A 23,673-nucleotide genomic window follows, 5' to 3' on the forward strand; every position below is an offset into this window, starting at 1 on the left:
ACTTCTGCCTTATTTTCTTCAGGTAAGTCCTTCAGCTTCAACATGGGGTGAATTTGTAATACAAAGCATTTAAAGGGAAGTGAAAATTGCTATCTTGTCTGACTCTTTGTGACCCATGGACTATACAGACCATGGATTTCTCCAGGCCAGAATACTGGAGTGGGTAACTGTTCCCTTCTCCAGGGCATCTTCCCAACCCAGGGATTAAACCCAGGTCTCCCACATTGCAAGTGGATTCTTTACCAGCTGAGCTACAAGGGAAGCCCAAGAATACTGGAGTGGGTAGCCTATCCCTCCTCTAATAGATCTTCCTGACCCAGTAATCGAACCAGGGTCTGCTGCATTGCAGGCGGATTCTCTTCCCGACCCAGGAATCGAACCAGGGTCTGCTGCATTGCAGGCGGATTCTTTACCAACTGAGCTATCAGGGAAGCATTTAAAGGGTCCCAACTTGAAATTCTTTTTACAAAGCTTCAATTAAATTTTTTTGGCATTTCTTTTCTCTCTTTTTCTTAAATTTTTTATTTTATACTGGAGTATAGCTGATTAACAATGTGATGGTTGCTTTGGGTGGGCAGCAAAGGGACTCAGCCATGCATAACATGTATCCATTCTCCCCCAAACTTCTCTCCCATCCAGGCTGCCACATAACATTGAACAGATAAACTACAATTTAAAAAAAAATCACCTAAAGTAACAGTTTATGTGTAAATATTAGAAATTTAGTAACAAATCCATTCTACTCTTGTCAACTGTATTTATACAGTTGTGTTCCAAAATTTAAGAAAATTCTTTAGGTTTGGGTTAATACTTCCTGTTTAATACTTCCCTTTTTAAAAAAGGGACAGAGGGCAAGATTTCAAAGCAAATTCTCAAACTTTTAATTACAAAACTTCAATGCAGCAAAAAATTTTCAAAAAAACACAACTAAGAACAAAGTTTTTCAACAACAATAGAACTTCTTATGGTACAAGCATCATAGCAAAACCAAAACTTGGGAAAGGAAAGAAACAGACATTTTGTCTGGTCAGACCTTTTAAACAAAACGGCATATGTTTTTCTCCACCAGCCATGAAAAACACACTTTTTATACAAACCGCATGTGCTCTGACAACTATCAATTCTACCACCCCTTTCTCTGCTTTAAATCCAGAAATAGTTTACTTCAATTACACAGTTTTTGGTCTTGCTTTATAAAGAACACTTAATCTGGTCTTTACCCTTCTGATAATAAGACTGAGATAATGCGCATACAAGTCCAAATTTGCCACTTTCACTTCTATACAGAAAAAGGCCTCTTGAAAAGCCAAGAAACACTCTCCTAACAAGTCCTGTGATGAAGTGTTAGTAAACATTAGAAAATTGATTGCAGGCATGAAATATTAAGTTAAAACAAAGAAAATGTTTTCAACATGTCTCCTTAAGCTGAAGCAACAATATTTTAACCAAAAGGCTAGAAACTTTATTTAATTCAAAATAGTCTGCAAGTAAAGCTGCAATGAAGGAAGAAAAAAAAAAAAAAAAAAAAAAACTCTTATTTAAACAATTTTGGCACAAAAGGAGTTGTACTAATTTCACAGGACAGAGGGAAAAAAAGGGGTGGAAAAAATCTATGTGTTCAGCAAATGTATCTGTTAAAGAATTGTCAACAGGCAACTTTATTTCCTTTCAACAAATAAAGATCATCCGAACACAGAACACGCCTGTAGTACTCACATGCAGAGCCGAGGGGTCTGGCAGGAACTCAGCATCTTCTCCAAAGATAAAATCGGGAGGCAGCTCTGGGTACTGGGCATTGAAAATTATATCCCCTGTAATACAGAAAATGTCAGTTCTTATCTCCTTGCAAATGTATGAATGATCGGAGCAGTGCATCAGAAAAACTTCTAAAACAAGTTTATAGTAGTTTAACAAAAATACTGAAAAGCACTTTCATTCAGAAACAAAAAGAATTGATACCTTCTTTTAAATTAACATTCACAACAAGCAGTCAAAAGTGCGACCTCCTAATACACTACACTGGAGAGGGTTGGCATGCCCTCCTCAGGGGGATCTTCCCAACCCTGGGATCAAACCTGCCTCTGTCTCCTGCACTGAACCCCAGGCAGGCTCTTTATCACTAGTGCCACCTGGGAAGCACATAAATATAAATACCCAGGTAGAAAAGTAGAAACAACTACATCCACAGTACATGCAGATTTTGTTAATAGCAAACATGACTGTCCAATCACTGCCTGCTAATTAATAAGCCTTTATCAAGGACTGATTTTCTAAAGAGAAAGTCCTTGCCTTGAAGAAATTAAACATACAAACCTTTGGTATAATGGAAAGAACCTTTGGCTCAGAACCCAAAAAGTTTCCTAATTATTTATTAATTCAAGTCTTTTGGGCAAGTTTTAACTTCTTCAGTATTCAGATTCCTCATCAGTTAAAAAGGAGATATAATAGTACTGACATCACAGATTTGTTATGAGGGTAAAAAAGATAGGATGTCTAGCCAGATGTCTGGCATACTGGAAGCACTCAACAAGTCATACAGGAGTACCACTACTGTTATTACTAGTATTACATTCAAGCATAAGACAAAAATTCCTTGCCAAATTTGTGCTGTAAGTTCTACCTCTTTGTTCCTCCCCTTTCTCCTTCTTTAACTTCCTTTTCTTTCCCCTCTGCTCACACAAAGAATCAGTCCTCATCATTCCACTAACAGATTAGCATATCCACACTCTAAATCACATACTGGGTTCTAGTGTGTAAGACTGTATCTGTTTGTATACATGCACACAACCTCTGCACCCCTGTACACACATAGCATTATATCAGTCCAATCATTTTTACTACTCAAACAATAATATCTTCGTAGTGACTTCTAATTTTAAACATTCAGACTTCAGTTTTCGTTTGAGCCTAACTAACCCTGTGTACTATGGATTTCAACTTCAAACTCAACCAAGTCTAAAAACATGCCCATGATTATCACTTTCTCACTCCTCTCTTCCTCTAACTGACTTCCCTATTTCTAAGGATGGCACTGCTACTCCTTAATCACCCAGGCTGAAACTTCAATGTCATCTTTGACCTGACCCACATCCTTAGAAAACAAATCATCTCAATGGTTCCCCCAAAGTGTTTCTCATATGCTATTTCCTACTGCTAACTGCTCAACCTAGGCTGAGATGACTTAGTCCATATATGCGTGCATCCAAAGAACAAATATTTGAACTCTCATCTAGGCACTATGCTGAGCATTAAAAAGCAAATGAAGAACTCTGTTCTTAAAAAAGCAACAGACTAGAAGAATTATTACCATACCCTCCTAAGTGCTGTCCCAATACCTCCAACCCATAACACATACTATCAAAAAGCAAATCTTAAAGTACTGCTGTGCCTCCAAAAATTTCAAATGGTTCTCTAACAGAGTAAGAGCAAACTTTTCAAACTGGAATTTAAGGCCTCCAAACCACAATGTTCCTTATTTATCTACCCTTTTCTTTAGATATCTAAAAGCCAATATTAACTCTCTATTCCAATCAACACAATCTACTCACTGAACTAAAAACTATGGCACCTAGTTGAAATGCTCTTTCTCTTTGCTCAGTTCTTTTTTTTTGCTCAGTTCTTATTCATCCTGTGTGAGCCCCTTTAATTACATTCTCTTGTATGAAGCCTTCCCTAATAAATCCAGGACACACTGATCCTTGTTATTTGTGACATTCAACAATACTGATTGGTCATGCCATGGAGTGAGAATACTTAACTGGAGGCTTATACTTAAGTGGCTCCATTCATTTTAAAAATTCATAATAAACACATGGTATATGTGAGGCTTTACGATACACAGCCTTTCAATACAAGGATGGTTAACCTCAAGGAGCTCACATTTAGTAAGAGGGACAGAACACATACACTGAAGCACAAATCCACAGTGGTACAAAGTGAGTACATACACTTGACCTTCCTACGTGTCTCACACGCAGTCAGAATAAGCATGCTCTTATACTGACTTCATGTGTTTGACAGGGCAAAATACAACACATAGAGAATATATTCAAGAAATGTTCAATATATGAAAGAAATCCTATTCTCTGAATTGGATATCTAAGTACCGACAAAATCTACAGTAAGGAATAAAGTACAGAAGAGTTACTTCTACCACTTTCTGTAGTGAATAAATCTGAACAAGGAAATACACTCATCAGAAGTTGGGTGTAGAGTTAAATTATCAAAAGTAATAAAAGCACTACCTTTCCTTCACCCTACCACTATCACCATCTCTGGTTTTTAACTATATCTATTACAAATTATAAACCTCTTTCAAATGTGCTAACTATAAAGCATTAGCCCAAGCTAAGACTAGGAGTCAAAGACAATATGAACGTTCTAATTATTCATTCTTACTCAACTATACTCACAAGTTAATAAAACAGAGGCACTGAAGTTTTGGGGAAGGCCATGCTAGAATCTATTGATGCTCAAAAAATAAATAGCATGCTAAACTCCAATAGAAGAAATTTTGTTACTACAGGAGGACGCAAAGTTGGATTTTCAAATTCTCAAAGGAGCATTGTCAGTAATACATATTTCCAAACCACTAAATACTATGAATCTGATCCAAGGATATCTACTCTTGCCAATTCTATTCAACACTGTACTGGAGGTTCTAGGCAGGGCAATTAGGCAAGAAAAAGAAATGAGTGGCATCTATATTGGAAAGAAAAAGCAAACTTATCTCTATCCATAGATGACATAATCTTGCATAGAGAAAAGCCTAAGGAATTCACACATGCATACACACAATGAGAATAAACAAGTTTTGCAAGGTTCCAAGAATACAAGACGGATGTAGAAAATCAATTGCTTTTCTATACACTACCAACAAACAATCCAAACATGAAGTTAAGAATATAATTCCATTTACAACTATATCAAGAAGAATAAAATACTTAGGAATAAACTTAACAAAAGAAGTGTGAAGATGTGTACGCTGAAAACTACAAAACATTGTTGAAAGACTTTAAGAAAGCCTACATATAAGGGAGATGAATATCTCTTGTACACTGATTAGAAGACAATATTGGTGAGATAGCAATACTACCTAAATTAAGGTACGGATTTCAAATAATCCTGCTGGCTTTTTTCTCTTTGGGCAGAAACTGAAAAACCACTCCTAAAAATCATATGGAAATGTAAGGGATTCTGTATGAACAGAAAGTAATCCTGAAAAAGAGCAAAGTTGAAACACTCACACGTCCCAATTTCAAAACTGATTACAAAGCCACAGTAATTAAGACAGTGTGGCAACAACATAAATACAGACATACAGATCAATGGAATAGAACTCAGAGTCTGAAAATAAATCTTCTGTTTATAGTCAACTGATTTTTGGCAAGTGTGCCAGGACAACTCAATGGAGTAAAAAGAGTTTTTCATAATTTGATACTCATAAGGATGAGACTAAAGAAAAAAAATGAGAGAGAGAATATAATAAGTGTTGGTGAGGTTGTGGAGAAATCAGAACCTTCATTTGCTGATGGTGAGAATATAAAATGGTGCCATCACTTTGGAAAATAGTTTGGCAAGTCCTCAAAATGCTAGAGTTAGGTCATGACTCCTCCTGGGTATATACCCAAGAAAAATGAAAATATATGTCCACACAAAAACTTGCACGTGAATGTTTGTAGCAGTATCATTCACAATAGCCAAAAAGCAGAAACAATCCAATGTTCATCTGATAAATGGATAAACAAAATATGGTATATACATATAACAGAATATTATTCAAGTTTAAAAAAAGATACTGATACATGCTACAATATGGATAAACCCTGAAAACTTTATGCTAAGTGAAAACAGCCGAACACCAAAGACCATATATTATATGATTACTGTATTATTCCCCTTCTATGAAATGTCCAGAATATATAAATCCATAGAGACAGAAAGTAGATCCATGGTTGCCAGGGGCCTAAAAAGGACAGAATAGGGAGTTACTGCTAATGAGTTCCGGAGAAGGCACTGGCAACCCACTCTGGTACTCTTGCCTGGAAAACCCATGGACGGAGAAGCCTGGTGGGTTGCAGTCCATGGGGTCGCTAAGAGTCAGACACGACTGAAAGACTTCACTTTCACTTTTCACTTTCATGCACTGGAGAAGGAAATGGCAACCCACTCCAGTATTCTTGCCTGGAGAATCCCAGGGACAGGGCAGCCTGGTGGGCTGCTGGCTATGCGGTTGCACAGAGTCGGACACGACTGAAGTGACTTAGCAGCAGCAGCAGGTAATGAGTTCAAAGTTTCTTTCTGTAGAGATGAAAATGTTCTGGAACTAGTGTTGATGATTGCACAACTTCATGAATGTATTAAAAACCACTAAACTATACACTTCGAAGAGTGAATTGCATGGTATGTGAATTATCTCAATAAGGCCATTGTTGTTTTTTACTCTGATGCAAAAATTCACCTCTTTAATCTGAACTTAAACACACATAAATTAGAAGGCGTTTACTCAATGGTTATGAGTAAATTACTTTTTATAAATAAAATCATCTTGAAAATTCAATTGTATAGTTCTCCATTAAAAAAAAAAAAACAAAACTCTGCAATGAGTCCTTTTTAAAAGCAAATAATCTTTTTATAAGATGAATACTTACAAAGATCTTTATTTTTCAAGAAGTTTCCCAATGGGTTTTTTAAAGGAGAGTACTGGGGGGTGTTAATTTTTTTAATCTAAAAAAAATTTTTAAGCTGCCAAAATTATTTAAATATACAAAAAAAATTTTTCAAGGAAACAATGTATACCAATGATTACATCCTCAACTGTAACAACTCTTTTAGAGGCAGAGACATTACCATACTACACAGAGCAAAATACAAGTAATTTTCAAAACAAAAAATAAATTTAAATGTCTTCCAGAATCTCACACTCTTAAACATTTCAGAATTTCTCAAACTCTTTACCTTCAACCTCAAAGAACTCCTAAAATACTTTACCTTAATACTGTACAGCCTCTTTGGAATAAAATGCAGCATTGTTTCCTTGCTAGGAAGAACAGTCAGTAAATCAGTCAAGAACATTTATTAAAAACCCACCATGCACAGATGCACATATTGGACACCTGGGGAGATATACAGGAAGTAGAAAGCACAGTCCCTGACCTCAAGGCAGAGATGGTGGAGAAAAGACCAACACAAATCACGGAGAAGAGCAATAACATCATGTTTCCTTTATTTCACCCTGGACAAGATGATAGGAACTCAGAGGACAGATCCCTTGGATACTGCTTGCTCCAACTTTTCATAAAAAGGAAGAGCAGGCAAGAGAACAAAGAAATAAAAATAGAATCAGAGGCGATATAAGGTGAAGTTTAAAAAAAAAGTAAGTAAAGAAACAAAACTCCTAGAATGGCTAGAAGTATAACAAACACCTAACAACAAAATGGAGCTGTTGTAAGTCTTAATTTTCATGATTCCCTGAAAATTCACGCACTACAACTGTAGGACCAATGGGGCAGAAATTCTTCTCTTTGAAAATATGTCTATAATTCTTCATAAAAAGCACAATAGGAGCAAGAAAGTTTTTGTCTACATTCTTGTGTCTTGGTAGCTGACACTCTTTGGAACATATGAGCACCATCTCAGTAAAACCCAGTCACCAGAGCTGCAGAGTGGGTCACTTGTCCTGCTCCCGTTATAGAAGGAATGCAGCTTGTCCCCAAGCTCCTTCCTTATTTTCATCAATGAATAGTATCATGCTACTTCGTCTACCTTAAAGCTGAAATAACTGCCAGGAAAACACAGTTTCAAAGAAACAATTCAAATGGCAAATGACTGGTGTCCAGGGAAGTCCAGGGAAGTGATGGAAGAAATACTCTTTCAGTGGCTACATAAAATGATTATTTACTGAAACTCTCAACTATAGGAAGTAAGGGTCAGACAAGAGTCTTGTGGAAATGCCAGGTTGAAGGAAATTTTCATTGGAAAGGTAGGTTTAGGCAATAGTTTTACCAAAGATTTTGGAGAGGTAACTTTTCCAAGAGTTAGTTCTAACTCCTGATATAATGTTTCCTTACACTGAAATTTAACCTACCTTTCTCTGAAAATTTTATCTCTCTTTCTCTGAAAACTTCATCCACTGGTTCTTAGAAATTTATGGAACAAGTATAGTTTCACTTTAATATCATAGCCCTTCAATTATTCACAGGCAGTTCTTATGACCTCTCTTTCAACCCTACCAAGAGTCATCTAGTAACCAGGCTAAGTATCCCAGCTTCTTCCACTACTTTTCTTATGACTTGGTCTCATTTCCTTTATTACCATTTCCTCTCTCTTCTCTGCATGTGTACCAGTTTGTCTACAGTCCTCTTTGAGGGTAATACCCAGAAACAAACACAAGATTTCAGGTATGCTCTAAAGAACACAGATCAAGTAAAATAAATAAATAAATAAATAAAAATCCATGCCTTCATTTTAGACACTAAATTTGTACCAACAAATATCATAGCATATTGAAGTAGCTTTTTTGGTAGCCGTATCAATGTTAACTCATGTTATACTTCCTGTCAACTAAAAAAGCCCCCAAACTTTTACATATACACTAATGCTAAGACTTGGTCTTAATTTGGACACCTGAATTTCAGAAGCCATTTCAGGATTTTAAATTTACCCCTATTCCACTTCAAACTTGTCAGATTTAGCTCTCTAGTTTACAGTCCATCATAATATTTTTAGGTTTATCATTAAGAGATTTTTTATTTTGTTCAATGTTTTTTCTGCATCTATTGGTATGATCATATAGCTTATATTAGTCTGTAAACAATGGAAGTAACATTGATTTTTAAATGTTGAACCTGTTATCTATTTCTAGGATAAAACCCACCTGGTAGTGATACATTTTTTTCCCACTAGATCACTGACTCAATGGACATGAGTTTGAGCAAGCTCTGGGAGATGGTGAAGAACAGAGAAGCCTGGTGTGCTGCAGTCCATGGGGTCGCAACATGGAGTCGGACATGACTGACGACTGAACAAAACAGAACAGATTCAATGTGCTGGTAATTTTTTGAAGAGTGGTTTCTCTCTTTAAATGATGGATACTGGTTTATAGTATGCTTTGTTTTTCCTGTACTTTCTCTGACTGGTTTTGCTATCAGGAAAATGTGGCCTTATAAAATCAGTTGGTAAATTCTGTGTCCACTTCAATTTCTGAAAGAGACTGTACAGAACTGGTGCTATTTCTTCCTTAAATGTTTAGTAGAATTCTCCTGAGACAATCTGGACCTGGAGTTTTACTTTTGAAATATTTCTTTTATAAACTATGAATTCAATTGTTTTAATAGATATCAGATTTTTCAGACTACCTACTTCTTCCTGAGTGAATTTCAATAATTTAAGTCTTTTGAGGAATTTGTTCATTTAAGTTGTCAAATGAGTTGATAAAAAGTTAGGTTCAGACTAAAAGTGCAGAACTACATTCTGTGGGCTTCGTTCAAATGTCAGTATAGTTTTCAAAGCCTTTTCATGCTATCCTGGTTCTCCCCAAGTGTTTATTACCCAGAAACCAGTTTAGGACCTGGGCAAGAGGCTACACTACAGTCCAGTTCTCAAAGACTTTGCCCTATTGGTTCTGTCCAGTTCCATACACGGGCAGCCTGAGGATAAGTCTGAGATTCCACACACAAACTAAAGGATGCTTTTTCTCCAGCTCCCTCCGCTTCACGATTTCTCTCTATACTCTCTGGCTCCTAGGGGTGCATCTGCCTGGTGTTATGGTAGCAAGTAGGTATTATAGCCTCCCCAAGTGCACTTCTTATGTCTATGTCCACCTAAAGATGAAAGAACAAAAGAAAAGAGTTATGGAGGCTGCTGCAGGAGTCCGGTTTCATTACCCGATTAGGGCCAGCAGTTTAAAAACAGCTCCATCCTAACCCCCACTCAATCCTTTTGATCTTCTGACCCAAGAGAAAGGGTTTTCCTTGAAGCTTCTTCTGTCCACACCCTGCATGGTTCCAGGATCCAGGGAAAGGAAGAAAGATAGGGAGGGGGGCAGGAAATTAACCTCTACCTCTATATGGGCCATTCTTTAAGCTCGTATCTCTCTTCTTAGTATCTATTATTTATTTTTCTGAGTCCTCAAGTAGTTGCTATTTACATTCTTTAGGTATTCTAGGGTTTTTAATTGCAACCACTGAGAGAGATTGGGTGGAATACATTTACATCTTCTTATCTGTAATTGATAATCTTAAGAAATAAATATTTAATAAATAATCATAAAATAATTAAGTAAACTCAATTAATTTTAACATATTTATTTAGCCAACAGATACAAAATAGTATCATTTCAATACATAATCAATATAAAGGTAATTAGTGAGATTTTTATATTATTTTTAGTATTAAGATTTCAGAATCTGATGTGTCATATTTACATCACACCTCAAATTCAGATTATTCATATTTCAAGTACTCCACAGCCATATGTGGCTAGCAGTGACCACACTGAGTAGCAGAGAGCTAGAGGAACAAATAAAAGGAAAGAAGAGAACAAAGGAAATGAAAGGAAATCAAGAAGGAGAGGTCACCCAACCTTCCATGGCCACTTCCAGGTAAAATGTGCTCACAGCTTCATAAGCAGCATATTCTGTTGCTGGACAGTTATTAGTTGATGGATAAAGTACCTTCTTATATAGGAAGAATATATATGCCTGTATATCACTTTTACCCATTCATGGAAATCCTACCCTAAGCATCATCCTACACGGCAGTCCCTAAATCATCTATCTGCAAATGACCTCTTCTTTTAGTTTTCTCTTCTTCAGATAAAACATGCCAGTTCTTTCAGTGGTTGCTGTACAATAAGAGACAGTTCTCAGGAAATTAAGCCTAAGCTACATAATCCTTAGGTTATCAAAGGGAATTTGCTATGTTGCTGATTCTTAGAAACTTAGGCTAATTAGTAGTATAATGTCCCGTCTTCAGATGCTATAATATGTTTTAAATGAACCTTTACCCTTGAATTTCTGTGTTCTTATTTCAGCACATAAAATAATACCTTAAGCCAAACGCTGTGAATTAGCATTACTTATTGAGTAATAAATATTCTACTGCAGACAATTTTAGTCATAATAATTTTCTAATGCATATTCACAAAATGTTTCATTAATACAATTTATTACCAAATCTTTTTTAATGACTATAATGTATCTGACACCACACAAAGAAAGTAAGCTTTCTCAACCTTTCTATGATTCTTTTATAGTTTTTAAAAGTAGTTAGGAATCAAATATAATTTTTAAACAGTCAGTAATGATGACTGTCATGGAATAGTGAAACACTGATGTTAATTAATTTAGTATAGCCTCTAAACTGCTACGTATTTACATTTCACTTTCTGTGAACTAAATATCATATTTGGGTGAATAAAAGGTTAGTTTAAAAGTAAAGAGCAAGTAACTTTGCACTTACAGAATAAGAAACACTGTCCTTTGGAGGACACTATAGAAAAAATTCTTGAAATGTGAAGCAATACCAAACAAAAGAGTAACTGATTATTCTATACTTGAAGAAGCTTAACAAAAAAAGTATGTAACCACTGAAGTAGTTACATACTGTAAAGATTTAGCTTGAACTGGCAGAATGAAAGAAGGATTTTTTTCTCATTTTCTAGAGAGATAATCTTGACTTATTAATTCACTCAATACTCAAAAAATATTAACCATATACAGTACTCTGAGTCATGTCAGTAACAGAAAAAGAACCAAAAAATTCTATTTCAATAAAGCTTGCAATCTAGGAGATACGAAAATAACTATCAGTTCAGTTCAGTTCAGTCGCTCAGTCATGTCCGACTCTTTGCGACCCCATGAATCGCAGCATGCCAGGCCTCCCTGTCCATCACCAACTCCCGGAGTTCACCAAGACTCACGTCCATCAAGTCAGTCATGCCATCCAGCCATCTCATCCTCTGTCGTCCCCTTCTCCTCCCGCCCCCAGTCCCTCCCAGCATCAGAGTCTTTTCCAATGAGTCAACTCTTTGCATGAGGTGGCCAAAGTACTGGAGTTTCAGCTTTAGCATCATTCCTTCCAAAGAAATCCCAGGGCTGATCTCCTTCAGAATGGACTGGTTGGATCTCCCTGCAGTCCAAGGGACTCTCAAGAGTCTTCTCCAACACCACACTTCAGAAGCATCAATTCTTCGGTGCTCAGCTTTCTTCACAGTCCAACTCTTGCATCCATACATGACCACTGGAAAAACCATAGCCTTGACTAGATGGACCTTTGTTGACAAAGTAATGTCTCTGCTTTTCAATATGCTATCTAGGTTGGTCATAACTTTTCTTCCAAGGAGTAAGCATCTTTTAATTTCATGGCTGCAGTCACCATCTGCAGTGATTTTGGAGCCCAAAAAAATAAAGTCAGCCACTGTTTCCACTGTTTTCCCATCTATTTCCCATGAAGTGATGGGACCAGATGCCATGATCTTCGTTTTCTGAATGTTGAGCTTTAAGCCAACTTTTTCACCCTCCTCTTTCACTTTCATCAAGAGGCTTTTGAGTTCCTCTTTACTTTCTGCCATAAGGGTGGTGTCATCTGCATATCTGAGGTTATTGATATTTCTCCCGGCAATCTTGATTCCAGCTTGTGCTTCATCCAGCCCAGCGTTTCTCATGATGTACTCTGCATAGAAGTTAAATAAGCAGGGTGACAATATACAGCCTTGACATACTCCTTTTCCTATTTGGAACCAGTCTGTTGTTCCATGTCCAGTTCTAACTGTTGCTTCCTGACCTGCATATAAGTTTCTCAAGAGGCAGGTCAGGTGATCTGGTATTCCCATCTCTTTCAGAATTTTCCACAGTTGATTGTGATCCACACAGTCAAAGGCTTCGGCATAGTCAATAAAGCAGAAATAGATGTTTTTCTGGAACTCTCTTGCTTTTTCGATGATCCAGCGGATGTTGGCAATTCTAGGAATCAGCTAACTAAAATGGACTGGAATGGGTGAATTTAACTCAGATGACCATTATATCTACTACTGTGAGCAGGAATCCCTTAGAAGCAATGGAGTAGCCATCATGGTCAACAAAAGAGTCCGAAATGCAGTACTTTGATGCAATCTCAAAAACGACAGAATGATCTCTGTTCGTTTCCAAGGCAAATCATTCAATATTACAGTGATCCAAGTCTATGCCCCAACCAGTAATGCTGAAGAAGCTGAAGTTGAAAGGTTCTATGAAGACCTACAAGACCTTTTAGAACACCCCCCACAAAAATAGAAAATAACTATGCTGCTGCTGCTGCTGCTGCTAAGTCGCTTCAGTCGTGTCCGACTCTGTGCGACCCCATAGACGGCAGCCCACCAGGCTCCCCCGTCCCTGGGATTCTCCAGGCAAGAACACTGGAGTGGGTTGCCATTTCCTTCTCCAATGCATGAAAGTGAAAAGTGAAAGTGAAGTCGCTCTGTCATGCCCGACTCTTAGCGACCCCATGGACTGCAGCCTTCCAGGCTCCTCCGTCCATGGGATTTTCTAGGCAAGAGTACTGGAGTAGGGTGCCATTGTCTTCTCTGAAAAACTATAAACACTGATAAATTACTGATTCAGTATAGGATTAGCCAATAGATACTAAAACCATTTTACAAAATCTTGTTGAGGAACAGGATAGTCTCAAACATCACCCCCACAGGTTACTAATAAATTACAATAGAAAAAAGGCTATCTTTATAACAGAGAAACCTGGCAGATACTACCTTAATTTAACCATGTGGTCAAGCTCAGCAACACCAACAATGGAACAGGCAACATGGACCTTATGAAGACCGCACTGAGGACATAACGTCACTGGTTTACAAAGTTTGACAAATGTGTTTAAGCTAAATGGAATCATGAAGAAAAATAATCAGACAAACCAAATTGCGGGATAGTCTACGAAACAACCAGCCTAGAGTCTTCAAAACCATAGATATCATGAATGAAAAAAGAAAACAACAACAATGACAACAATAACAAAAAAAGGTTAGAGAACTCTTCAAGATTAAAGAAAATAAAAGAGATGAGCAGTAAGAACAGTGATGATTCTTCCTTGGACCATAGATCAGCAGAAAAAAGCTAAAAGGACATCACCAGACAAGTGAAAATATAAACATGAGCCACATATTAGATAATATCATTGCATCAATGTTAAATTTCTTGAATATGATAATGGCATGAGATTCTGTAGAAGAAAAATGTCCTTTTCATTAGAGATACTGAAGTACTACATGTGAAGTATCAAAATGTCTGCAACTCACTTTAATATGATTCTACAAAAAATGAAGACATACAGATATAAATAAAATCTGTAACTTCATACATCTGTACATGTGTGTGAGTAAAGAGAGAAATAAATATGGTAAAATGTTGACAACTGACAAATTAAAGAGTTTACAGATATTCATCACACAGTTCTTTCAAATTTTTATAGATGTTATTTTTAAAAATAAAAATTTGACAGAAAAAATGGTATAGGGTTAAAACAGATCAGTGTCACAGTAAACAGACAAATAACATGCCACGGAAATTCTGAAAATGGAGGAGTTAATAAGGAATGTAAGAGATGGCTTCATCAAAGAAGTGGCACTTGAGCTGTGTGTTAGATAACAAAAATGGCTCTAAAAGAAAAAAAAATTTACAAAATACATTAATATATTCTCTTATAAAAAGTGAAATAACAACAGAATTTATACCAAAAAATTAAAGAGTGAAAAAGATTTAAAAATGAATTTACGAAGGGAGCATCATGAGCAAAAAGCAGAGTCGCAGGAAACCCAAAGCACATGAAGAGAAATGTAGCAGACACTTCCAGTGCTCCCAACACACCCCCTGGTCCCCCACCGCAGCACTCACTGCAGCTCTGGATTCCACCTGAGCTTCTTAACCTCAGTCCCATTGACATCTGGAGCTCCATACTTTGCTGCACAGGGCAACCCTATGAGAGGGATGTTTAGCAATATCCCTGGCCTCTACCCACTAAATACCAGCCAGTGGTACTCTCCTTTACCCTTGGCTGTGACCATCAAAATTATCTCCAGATACTGCCAAATGGTCACTGGGGAGCAAACCAACCTCCCCGCCCCAGACCCCATTCCCATTCCCCTACCTCACCTCTTAATCCTGCTACACACCCCCTACACACACACACACAAACACACACACTATAAACTAACAGCCACCCAGCTTAAGTTCAGTTCAGTTCAGTCGCTCAGTTGTGTTCAACTCTTTGTGACTCCATGAATCGCAGCACGCCAGGCCTCCCTGTCCGTCACCATCTCCCGGAATTCACTCAAACTCACGTCCATCGAGTCGGTGATGGCATCCAGCCATCTCATCCTCTGTGGTCCCCTTTTCCTCCTGCCCCCAATCCCACCCAGCTTAAGTAACCTCACCTATTTCCCTAAGGGCATTCTCTGGCCTAAAAGAGAGCCTGGCCAAAAAACAAAACAAAAAACAAAGGCTACAAAAAGTGAAAGTGAATGACACTAAGACTAAAGGATGAGAATGGATATATAAACATTCCTTGCCCTTCCTTGGGACAGTATGGAAGAGTTCTACGGTTGGAAGACTGGAAATACGGTTTAACCCCATTTGCCCACAGCAATAACCCACTCATTTATACACCCTTTTCTGGCTTTTCTGCCTCCCTTGTCTCTCTTCCCTACTCCCTCACTATGTTTCCAGGGATCACCTTCCAAATAAACTATTTGTACCCAAATCCTTGTCTCAGGCTCCGCTGTTCTAAGTATCCAAACTTAAGGCAGAACATGTGGCTGTTCAGAGAAGAAAGGTATGTTCCTCCTGGAAAAATGAAATGTTTAACCATGACTGGGTGGGCGTTTCCATTACCACATTGCTGACAGTTTTTTGCTCAGAGCTCTGTCTGAGTACCTACAGTTTAGTGTCATGAGACTGGGCTTCAGTCCTTCCACTTCTAATCCACAGCCAGAAAAGGAATGTAGAATCCCTGTACCCAAAAGGCAAAAAAATGGAACAGTCGGCTAAACAATCAAACCAAGCTACTTCAAACAGAGGAGAATGGTTCACACTATTAAAGCTACCTCTACCAACTTAACAAACCAAAGTGTAGGTTGAGACCTGAGAGAATCTGGCTCAGCAACTCACTAGAGACAGACACACAACTTTGCAAAGTGCAACAATTTCCTACAAAAAAACTCTTTTCCCAGTTGTTCTCTGGAAGGAGAGGAAGAGTGAAAAGGCTAGCTGGAGGCCCAGGGCAAAAAAAGTACAAGATGACCCTGGAACATCTGGTCATGCCAGCAAGCAAGAAAGCTATCAAAGCTTTGGGGGTCATACTGAAAAGACAGGAACATCACAGAGAGGCTCTCACTGGCCAAAGATGGGTTGCTTCAAGCATCAACAACAATAAATGTAATGGGCTAAACACATTAATAACCAGTTAAGTTAGTCAGGCCCGTGTGCTCAGTTGTGTCCGACTCTTTGCGACCCCACAGATGGTAGCCTGCCACGCTCCTCTGTCCATGGGATTTCCCAGGCAGAAACATGGAATAGTTTGCCATTTCCTCCTCCAGGGGATCTTTCCGACCCAGGGATCAAACCTGTGTCTCATGTATTGGCAGGCAGATTACCACTGTGCCATCTGGGAAACTCCAATAACCAGTTAACCATGAGTTAACAATGAAACACTAAAACAATCAAGTTATCTTTGAAAAATGCAAAGGAAACTACTCATTTTGATAACCAATTCATACAGGATACACAGCAGCGAAGGAACATGCTAAATCACATGGCTAAAATCATCAAAATTCAGATGGGGGAAAACTCTATAGGACAAAATGCCCCAGTTTCTTCACAAATAGACTGAAAAAGAAAGAGAGAAAGAAAACTGAAGAAGGAGGAAGAAGAGGAAAGAGAACAGGACATAAAAGACCATGAAGAGAAAAAGGAAAAACGAGAAAGAAGGAAGGATGGGAGATGAGACGACTGTAAATAACACACCAGCCTATCATTGCAATGCATACACTCTCACTATCCAAACAAACTGTGAACACACAAATACATTTTGTTTACATATGTATGTGTGTGTCTGTGTGTATGTATCGACTCAGGGAAATCTGAATACTGCCTAGTAATGAAAGATTGTATTAGCCTCTTTAAACTTGCGTTCTCCCACAAGTTGAACACGTAAGCCCGTATCATTCATAAAAATCTTAAAACACAGTCAAAAATACAACCCTAGAGTATTTCATTTAGAGACTTTTCAGTGATTGTACATATTACTGAAAATTTACTTAACCATATTTTTGGTTTATTAATATATATATCCAGAAGGACATCACAGAGATATGGTCAGACTTTCGCTAAAATTATTTCCTAGGTCAGCTGATGTACCAAAAATAAGAAATAAGTTAGTTTGGCACAACTTGTTTCTAAGTAAACCTGTGCTGGCTACTAAAAACATAACATGTTTTAAATGCTCTCAAACCATTTGCTTAACAATCAGCTCAAAAATAAATAAATAAATAATCAGTTATTGAAGCTTAACCAGCATCAACATAAAAATTAATCTGTCATTTTAAGAATATATCTCTCTTTTTTCTTTAAATACTGGGTCCATGATTTTCCTCATCTGTAGTCTGCTTATTACCCACAATTTCTCAACCCTAATAATTATTTGGTAATTCTAGTAATTCCAGCAATTCCATTTTCAAAAAAAGATCACCACTATAAAAAGAATCTTGGTTTGGCTAATTAATTCAAACAAGAATTCCACTAAGCATTCCTTTTAGTACCAGGAAACTGTCATACAGATGAGGAAATAAAGTTGTTTTGTCTCTGGGACAAAAAATATTTTTTGAAGAGCACTCTGCAGTGCTGTCTTATGAATGATAAGATTCCCATTGATGACAGTAGCCGTATCTCCACTTACCAAAGAAATTGCTACAACTGGTAGTGGATTACACGACATCAAAGAGTCTACAGCTCTAAAAATAAAATTCTTTTACTTCAGTTAATTATTAGGATGACATAAGTTTTAACAATACAATGTGTCTCATAAGAGGAATTACAGCAAGACTAATAGGTTGAGGGTAGAATATTCCATTTTAATTAAATTTGCTTTTGATCATATCTAACTCCTTTAAGATTCCTTTTGTTTCATAAAATAAAACTGAGTATTTGATATTTAAAGCTTATGCTAAGGTCAAAATCTTTTGATAATTTCATTTCTAAATAAACGTTAAGTACATTTTTAAATGAAAAGCCAATTATTTCATTCAAAAAGACCCAAAGAGTTTGGCTCTACATAACTGATCCATTTTATTATCTTGACTTTTAAGTTATCTTGACCTTTAAATTTTCTTCCCTCATCTTTCCCACATTAAAGAGAAACCATCCAAGTGATTTTGAAAAGTTGATTAAAATTGTTGTTTAATTTATGATCTGACTGCAAATTAACAGATTTTATTATATCACAAAGATACAATTAAGACAATGAAAGATGTATTAGGCCAGATAATAGATCTGAATCATAAAGCTACGTTGCCAGGTCAAGGTCTATAAGATAACTGAAGATCACAGGCTTAAAGACACACACACAGTAAAATCAGCGTTTCAGACTATTCTCTACATCTCGGGGGTGACACTTAGCCTTTATCTCTCACAAACCTGATTCACTTCTCATTCTGTTTTCAGCAACTTCTGCTTGTGATTTCTGCCTTCAGAAACAAACAAAACAAATATATCCAGCCATGAGCTATTACTCTTCAAGTGTCCAAGAGAGATCCACACAAAAGTGGAAGCATGTCAGTTAGTTTCCCAATCAGGTATAAGTCAAACTGACCACCACACCTTTCCCAGCTGAGGTATGACAGAAGGCATGAGTGTTCGATGCTGTGTTTACTTCCTATTCACCAATGCCACTGCTTGTCCTTATTTCCTGCATGACTTTCTCACCACGCCGACTTGCCTTTATCTGAGTCTACTTGAAAAGCCAATTATGAGTGTATGGTAATAAAGACAGTAATTCTTTCCCAGCATGTTAACCGCAGGAAAAGCATCGGGCTTGTACTCAGAAGTCTTGGATTTGGGTCCCTGACTTCCCAATTATGTGACCTTGTCACTTAGACTCTGTAAGTCCGCTCTTGTATGTGAAGAAGCAAAGTCACTGGCCCTCTGAGAGCTGTCGGGCAATTAGAGTGAGATCATTTAAGTATAAATACTTCAAAAAATATGGAATGCTATACAATTGCAAATACTTCTTTCTAATTCCTAGCTGAATTATACAAAGCAGAAATTTAAGGCTGATGTGGCCACAGCTTGACAAAGGCAAATAACACTTGCCAAAAAATCAGGAGAAATAACCACAGAATGCTAGATGGGGAGGAAAAAACCACACCAATCTTTCTTTCAGTTATGAGTTCACTGTTTAGCAATGTGTCTTCTGCTGACTGCACCCACTGGCATAAACCAGAGCACCAGTGGCAGAATCAAACAAGCACACAAAGAACAATCTCAGGCCGGGCCCTGTGCTTCAGCTCCCACAGAACAGGGCTTGGAAGATCGTGCAAAAGCCCACTCATAAACTTTCAGAAACCCTGTGAAAACCAAGGACTAGCCTGTGGAATTAATGAAAACAAAAAAACAGAATAATACTTCTCACTGTCAAATAACTCTGAAATGCCCAGCAGCTGGACCAAAAAAGATGCTAAAAATAAATAAATAAATAAATAGTGAAGGATCCTTTGAGTTCACACACGACAAGAGTCAAACAAGTCTAACAATGAACAAAAGCAAGTCGTGTAATCCACGGAAGCTAAAGTAGGGGGGAAATCTATCCAAATGAATGAAAATTTAGAATGCTGAACAATAAAGATGAACAAATTAAATAAAATTCTTCAAAAGTAGATAAAAGAAAATGCTTTGCAGAAAGCAAGGAATGATAAAATTCATAAAAATAAAACCACTACCAAAGTAAGAACAGTTAAAGCTCTAGCCAACATTCAAACAAAATACCCCCTAAAAAAAACGAAAACTGAAAAATAAAGCAACAGAAAATGAACAGTTTTAAGCAATGGTATCATGACAGATTTTCTGTTTAATTTAAATTCAAACTGATAATAACAAAGGACAGAGACAGTCAAGCTCCAGACAGGAAAATTTCACAAGTCAAAAAGAAACAGATCAAGCAGGATCTGTAAGATCAAGTTATTTACATGTCCTGCCATTTTCAGGGAAGGGTTAGAGTGGTACACAAAAACAAGTCACATCTCAGAAGTGCCAAGGTCACTCCAACACAGTCGGGGGGAGGTGGGGAGCTGGGATAAGAAATAGTGAAATCTAAAAGCACCTAACAGAGACCAAGGGAAACACAGTAGAATCCTTTACAGCACAGGGGCAAATTCTATCCTGACCATAATACATGAAGCAAAGGGTTGATACATCATGGTTACTTTGTCACAAAAGTGGCACTCTTTTATCCAGTAATAGTATTTCAGTGAGGCTATAGCATCTTTCTCCTTACAACAGTAATTAAAAAATTCCAACTACGAATTAAATATTTTACTAAATGGAAAGCTGTCTAAAACTTGCAGATTCCCAGACTCTTAAGAGTCCACTTAGACAGGGAGCATGTAATTCTTCACAGAAATAAACTGACTTGCATGTGGCTGGCGGCCAGACTGCTGGATGGATACAGAAAACAATTCTTTTATGAAAGCAATGCCAACACTCAATTCATAACACGTGCTGAGTCTTTAGTGTGGACAAAAGCCCTCTGAAGGTCCTTAACTAAAACTGGAGGTGTGTTCCCCTTTTCTCTCAAGAAAGTTGCTACTTAAAAACAATGTCCCCAGGCAAAGGTAGGATCCTTTTCATTCCCCAAAACCACAGGCAGCTGTGTGTTATTGTTAATCCCGAAGAGCCATGCTGAGGTTCAGAACTCCCACACAGCCACAGAGGTCCAAGGCACCCCTCTGGGGAGGGTCTCCTGTACTTCTGAGGGTTCCAAGTACTTCACACCGACAGTATGCACTTGAGGAAAGCACACCATAATGACTAAACACCAAGCTTCTGTCTTTCCTCACCAGATACCTGTCAAAGGCCAGACAGCAGGTCAGCTGTCTTCAGTGCTCTCTATCAGGCAGCCAGGCCCTCTCCAGAGCTTCTGCTTCTTGAAAGATGACCTCAACTCCAACCTCACCCAGAGATGAAAATAAGTTAACATAATTCAAAGACAAATTTAATATATATACATATATAATTAATAATAATAGATCATCGATGTGAATTCCCCACCTTTTTCCCTCAAAATTTACCCATTGCTATGTGGCTTAATACCATCAAAACAAACAACCCAATCAAACAATGGGTAGAAGACCTAAACAGACACTTCTCCAAAGAAGACATACAGATAGCCAAGAGGCACATGAAAAAATGTTAAACATCACTAATTATCAGAGAAATTTCAAATCAAAACTACAACGAGATATCACCTCACACCAGTCAGAACAGCTATCATCAAAAACTCCACAAACAGTAAAGACTGGAAAGGGTGTGGAGAGAAGGGGACCCTCCTGCACTGTAGGTGGGAATGTAAACTGGTGGAGCCACTATGGGAAACAGTATACAGGTTCCTCAGGAAATGAAAAAGAGAAGCACCATATGATCCTGCAATCCCACTCCTGGGCACACATTTGGAGAAAAACATCCAAAAGGGTCCATGCACCCCAGTGTTCATGGCAGCAATGTTTAAAACAGCCAAGACATGGAAGCAACCTAAATGTCCACTGACAGAGGAGTGGATAAGGAAGGTGCGGCACATATATACAGTGGAATATTATTCAGCCATTAAAAAGAAGGAAACAATGCCATTTGCAGCAACATGGGTAGACTTAGAGACTGTCATACTGACTGAAGTTAAGTCACAGAAATATCACGATATTGTTTATATAAGCAATCTAAAGAGAAATGATACAAATGAACCTATTTACAAAACAGAAACAGACTCACAGATTTAGAAAATGAATTTATGGTTGGGGGGAAGCAGAGAGAGAGAGTTAGGGAGTTTGGGATTGACGTGTACACACTGATATGTTTAAAACAGAGGGGTAACAAGGACCGATATATAGCACAGGGAACTCTGCTCAGTATTGGGCAACAATTTAAATGGGAAAAGAATTCAAAAAAGAATAGAACTGAATCACTTTGATTCAGTCCACCTGAAACTATCATAACACTGTTAATCAACTATACTCCAATATAAAATGAAAAGTAATTTCCCATTTCTCTCCTAATCGTTTTGTCTTCTCCTCTTCCCTCTGCAGACCTCACCTCTGGTCTCTGCCCTGGGTCCCACCTCTGCCGCCCTCCTACAGGCTCTTAATCCACTCTTGTTCATCAGGGTCTGTATTCTAATTACTAAAGCTACCTAACAAACTACCCCAAAACTCAAAGGCTTCAAACAACAACTTTCTTATTATGCTCACAGATTCTGTGGGTTAAAAACCTGGGTAGAGAAAATTCCACTGATTAGGACTCCATATTCTCACTGCCAAGGGTGTGGGTTCAATCTCTGGTTGGGGAACTAAGATCCCACAAGCCACAAAGCACAGCCAAAACAGCAACAAGAAGAATGAAAAAAAAAAAGAGAGCAAGCGAGAAACCAAGAAAGAAACCTGGGTAGAATGCAGGTGAATGATTCTTTTACTCTTCACAGCATTGACTGATATCGCCAAGTGGTACTCAGCTAGTGGACAGATTCATTTGAAGGGTCCAATATCTGGGCTGGGATAATCCCAAGGCAAGAACAGCCAACTGCAGTGCCTATATGTGAAGTCTCCAGATGGCCTGGCTACCAGACAGCACAGCAACCTCAAAGCAGTCAGACTTCTCAGGCAGTGGCTCAAAGCGCCAAGCACAAGTGTCCCTGCTAGTAAGACAAAAACTCAATTATCTTTGATGACCCAGCCTCAGAGGTCAAACACCATTATCTGCATCATACCCTACTGATCAAAACAGTCACAAGCCTACACAGATTCAACGGGAGGAAAATTACACTCCAACTCTTGAAGGAGAGGTGGCAAGGTCTCACTGAGTACAGAAGAGCATGCAAAGCAGGAGACACTGCCATGACCATCTACAGACAACCTGCCACAGCCTCCCACTTCACTGCCTGCTTTGCTTCAGTTTAAAATCATGCTCAGTCTAATCAAATCTCTCTTAAAATGACTGCTGAGGGCTGTCCATAGTAGGCTTCAAAAAACAGAGAAATTTGGCAAAGGTAAGAGAATGAGCGAAACTTGGGGGCAGAAAGCAAATTATGTGCCCAGGGGATAGCAAGTAGATTACACTGGTAAGAAAGAGATGTTCAGAAGGGAGAGGGCAGATAAGAGATGAAAATGAAGGTTAGGGAGAGATTGTTCAAGCAGTCTTGTTCACAGTCAAAAAGTGGGTAAAGAGAGAATATGAACAACGTTATGATGGTGCCAAACAGTGGAGGCCCTCAAGTATCGGGCTTCCGAATTTGGACTGAGGAGGCGCTCAATACGGACTGGATGAGTGGATGGGCGAAAGTGCTTTGAGATTCGTGGATCCTTACCTCTCCTTTCTACAGGAGACGGCCAACCCTGAGAAAGCTGGTAAACAGTCAGATGTCTGAGGACGACTG

At 38.1% G+C, this 23,673-nt stretch overlaps 1 protein-coding gene across 6 annotated transcripts in view; it reads right to left on the minus strand.

Moving 5' to 3' along the window:
- BABAM2 (BRISC and BRCA1 A complex member 2) overlaps positions 1–23,673 on the minus strand; it is a 422,242-nt gene that overhangs the window by 334,657 nt on the left and 63,912 nt on the right. For all 6 annotated transcript variants that reach the window (XM_059891476.1, XM_059891480.1, XM_059891478.1 and 3 more), the window contains exon 4: positions 1,717–1,811. In XM_059891476.1, the coding sequence (XP_059747459.1) occupies positions 1,717–1,811 (95 nt within the window). The remainder of the gene's footprint in view (positions 1–1,716; positions 1,812–23,673) is intronic.

This window comes from Bos taurus, chromosome 11 (genome assembly GCF_002263795.3).
Source record: "Bos taurus isolate L1 Dominette 01449 registration number 42190680 breed Hereford chromosome 11, ARS-UCD2.0, whole genome shotgun sequence".
Classification (NCBI taxonomy): domain Eukaryota; kingdom Metazoa; phylum Chordata; class Mammalia; order Artiodactyla; family Bovidae; genus Bos; species Bos taurus.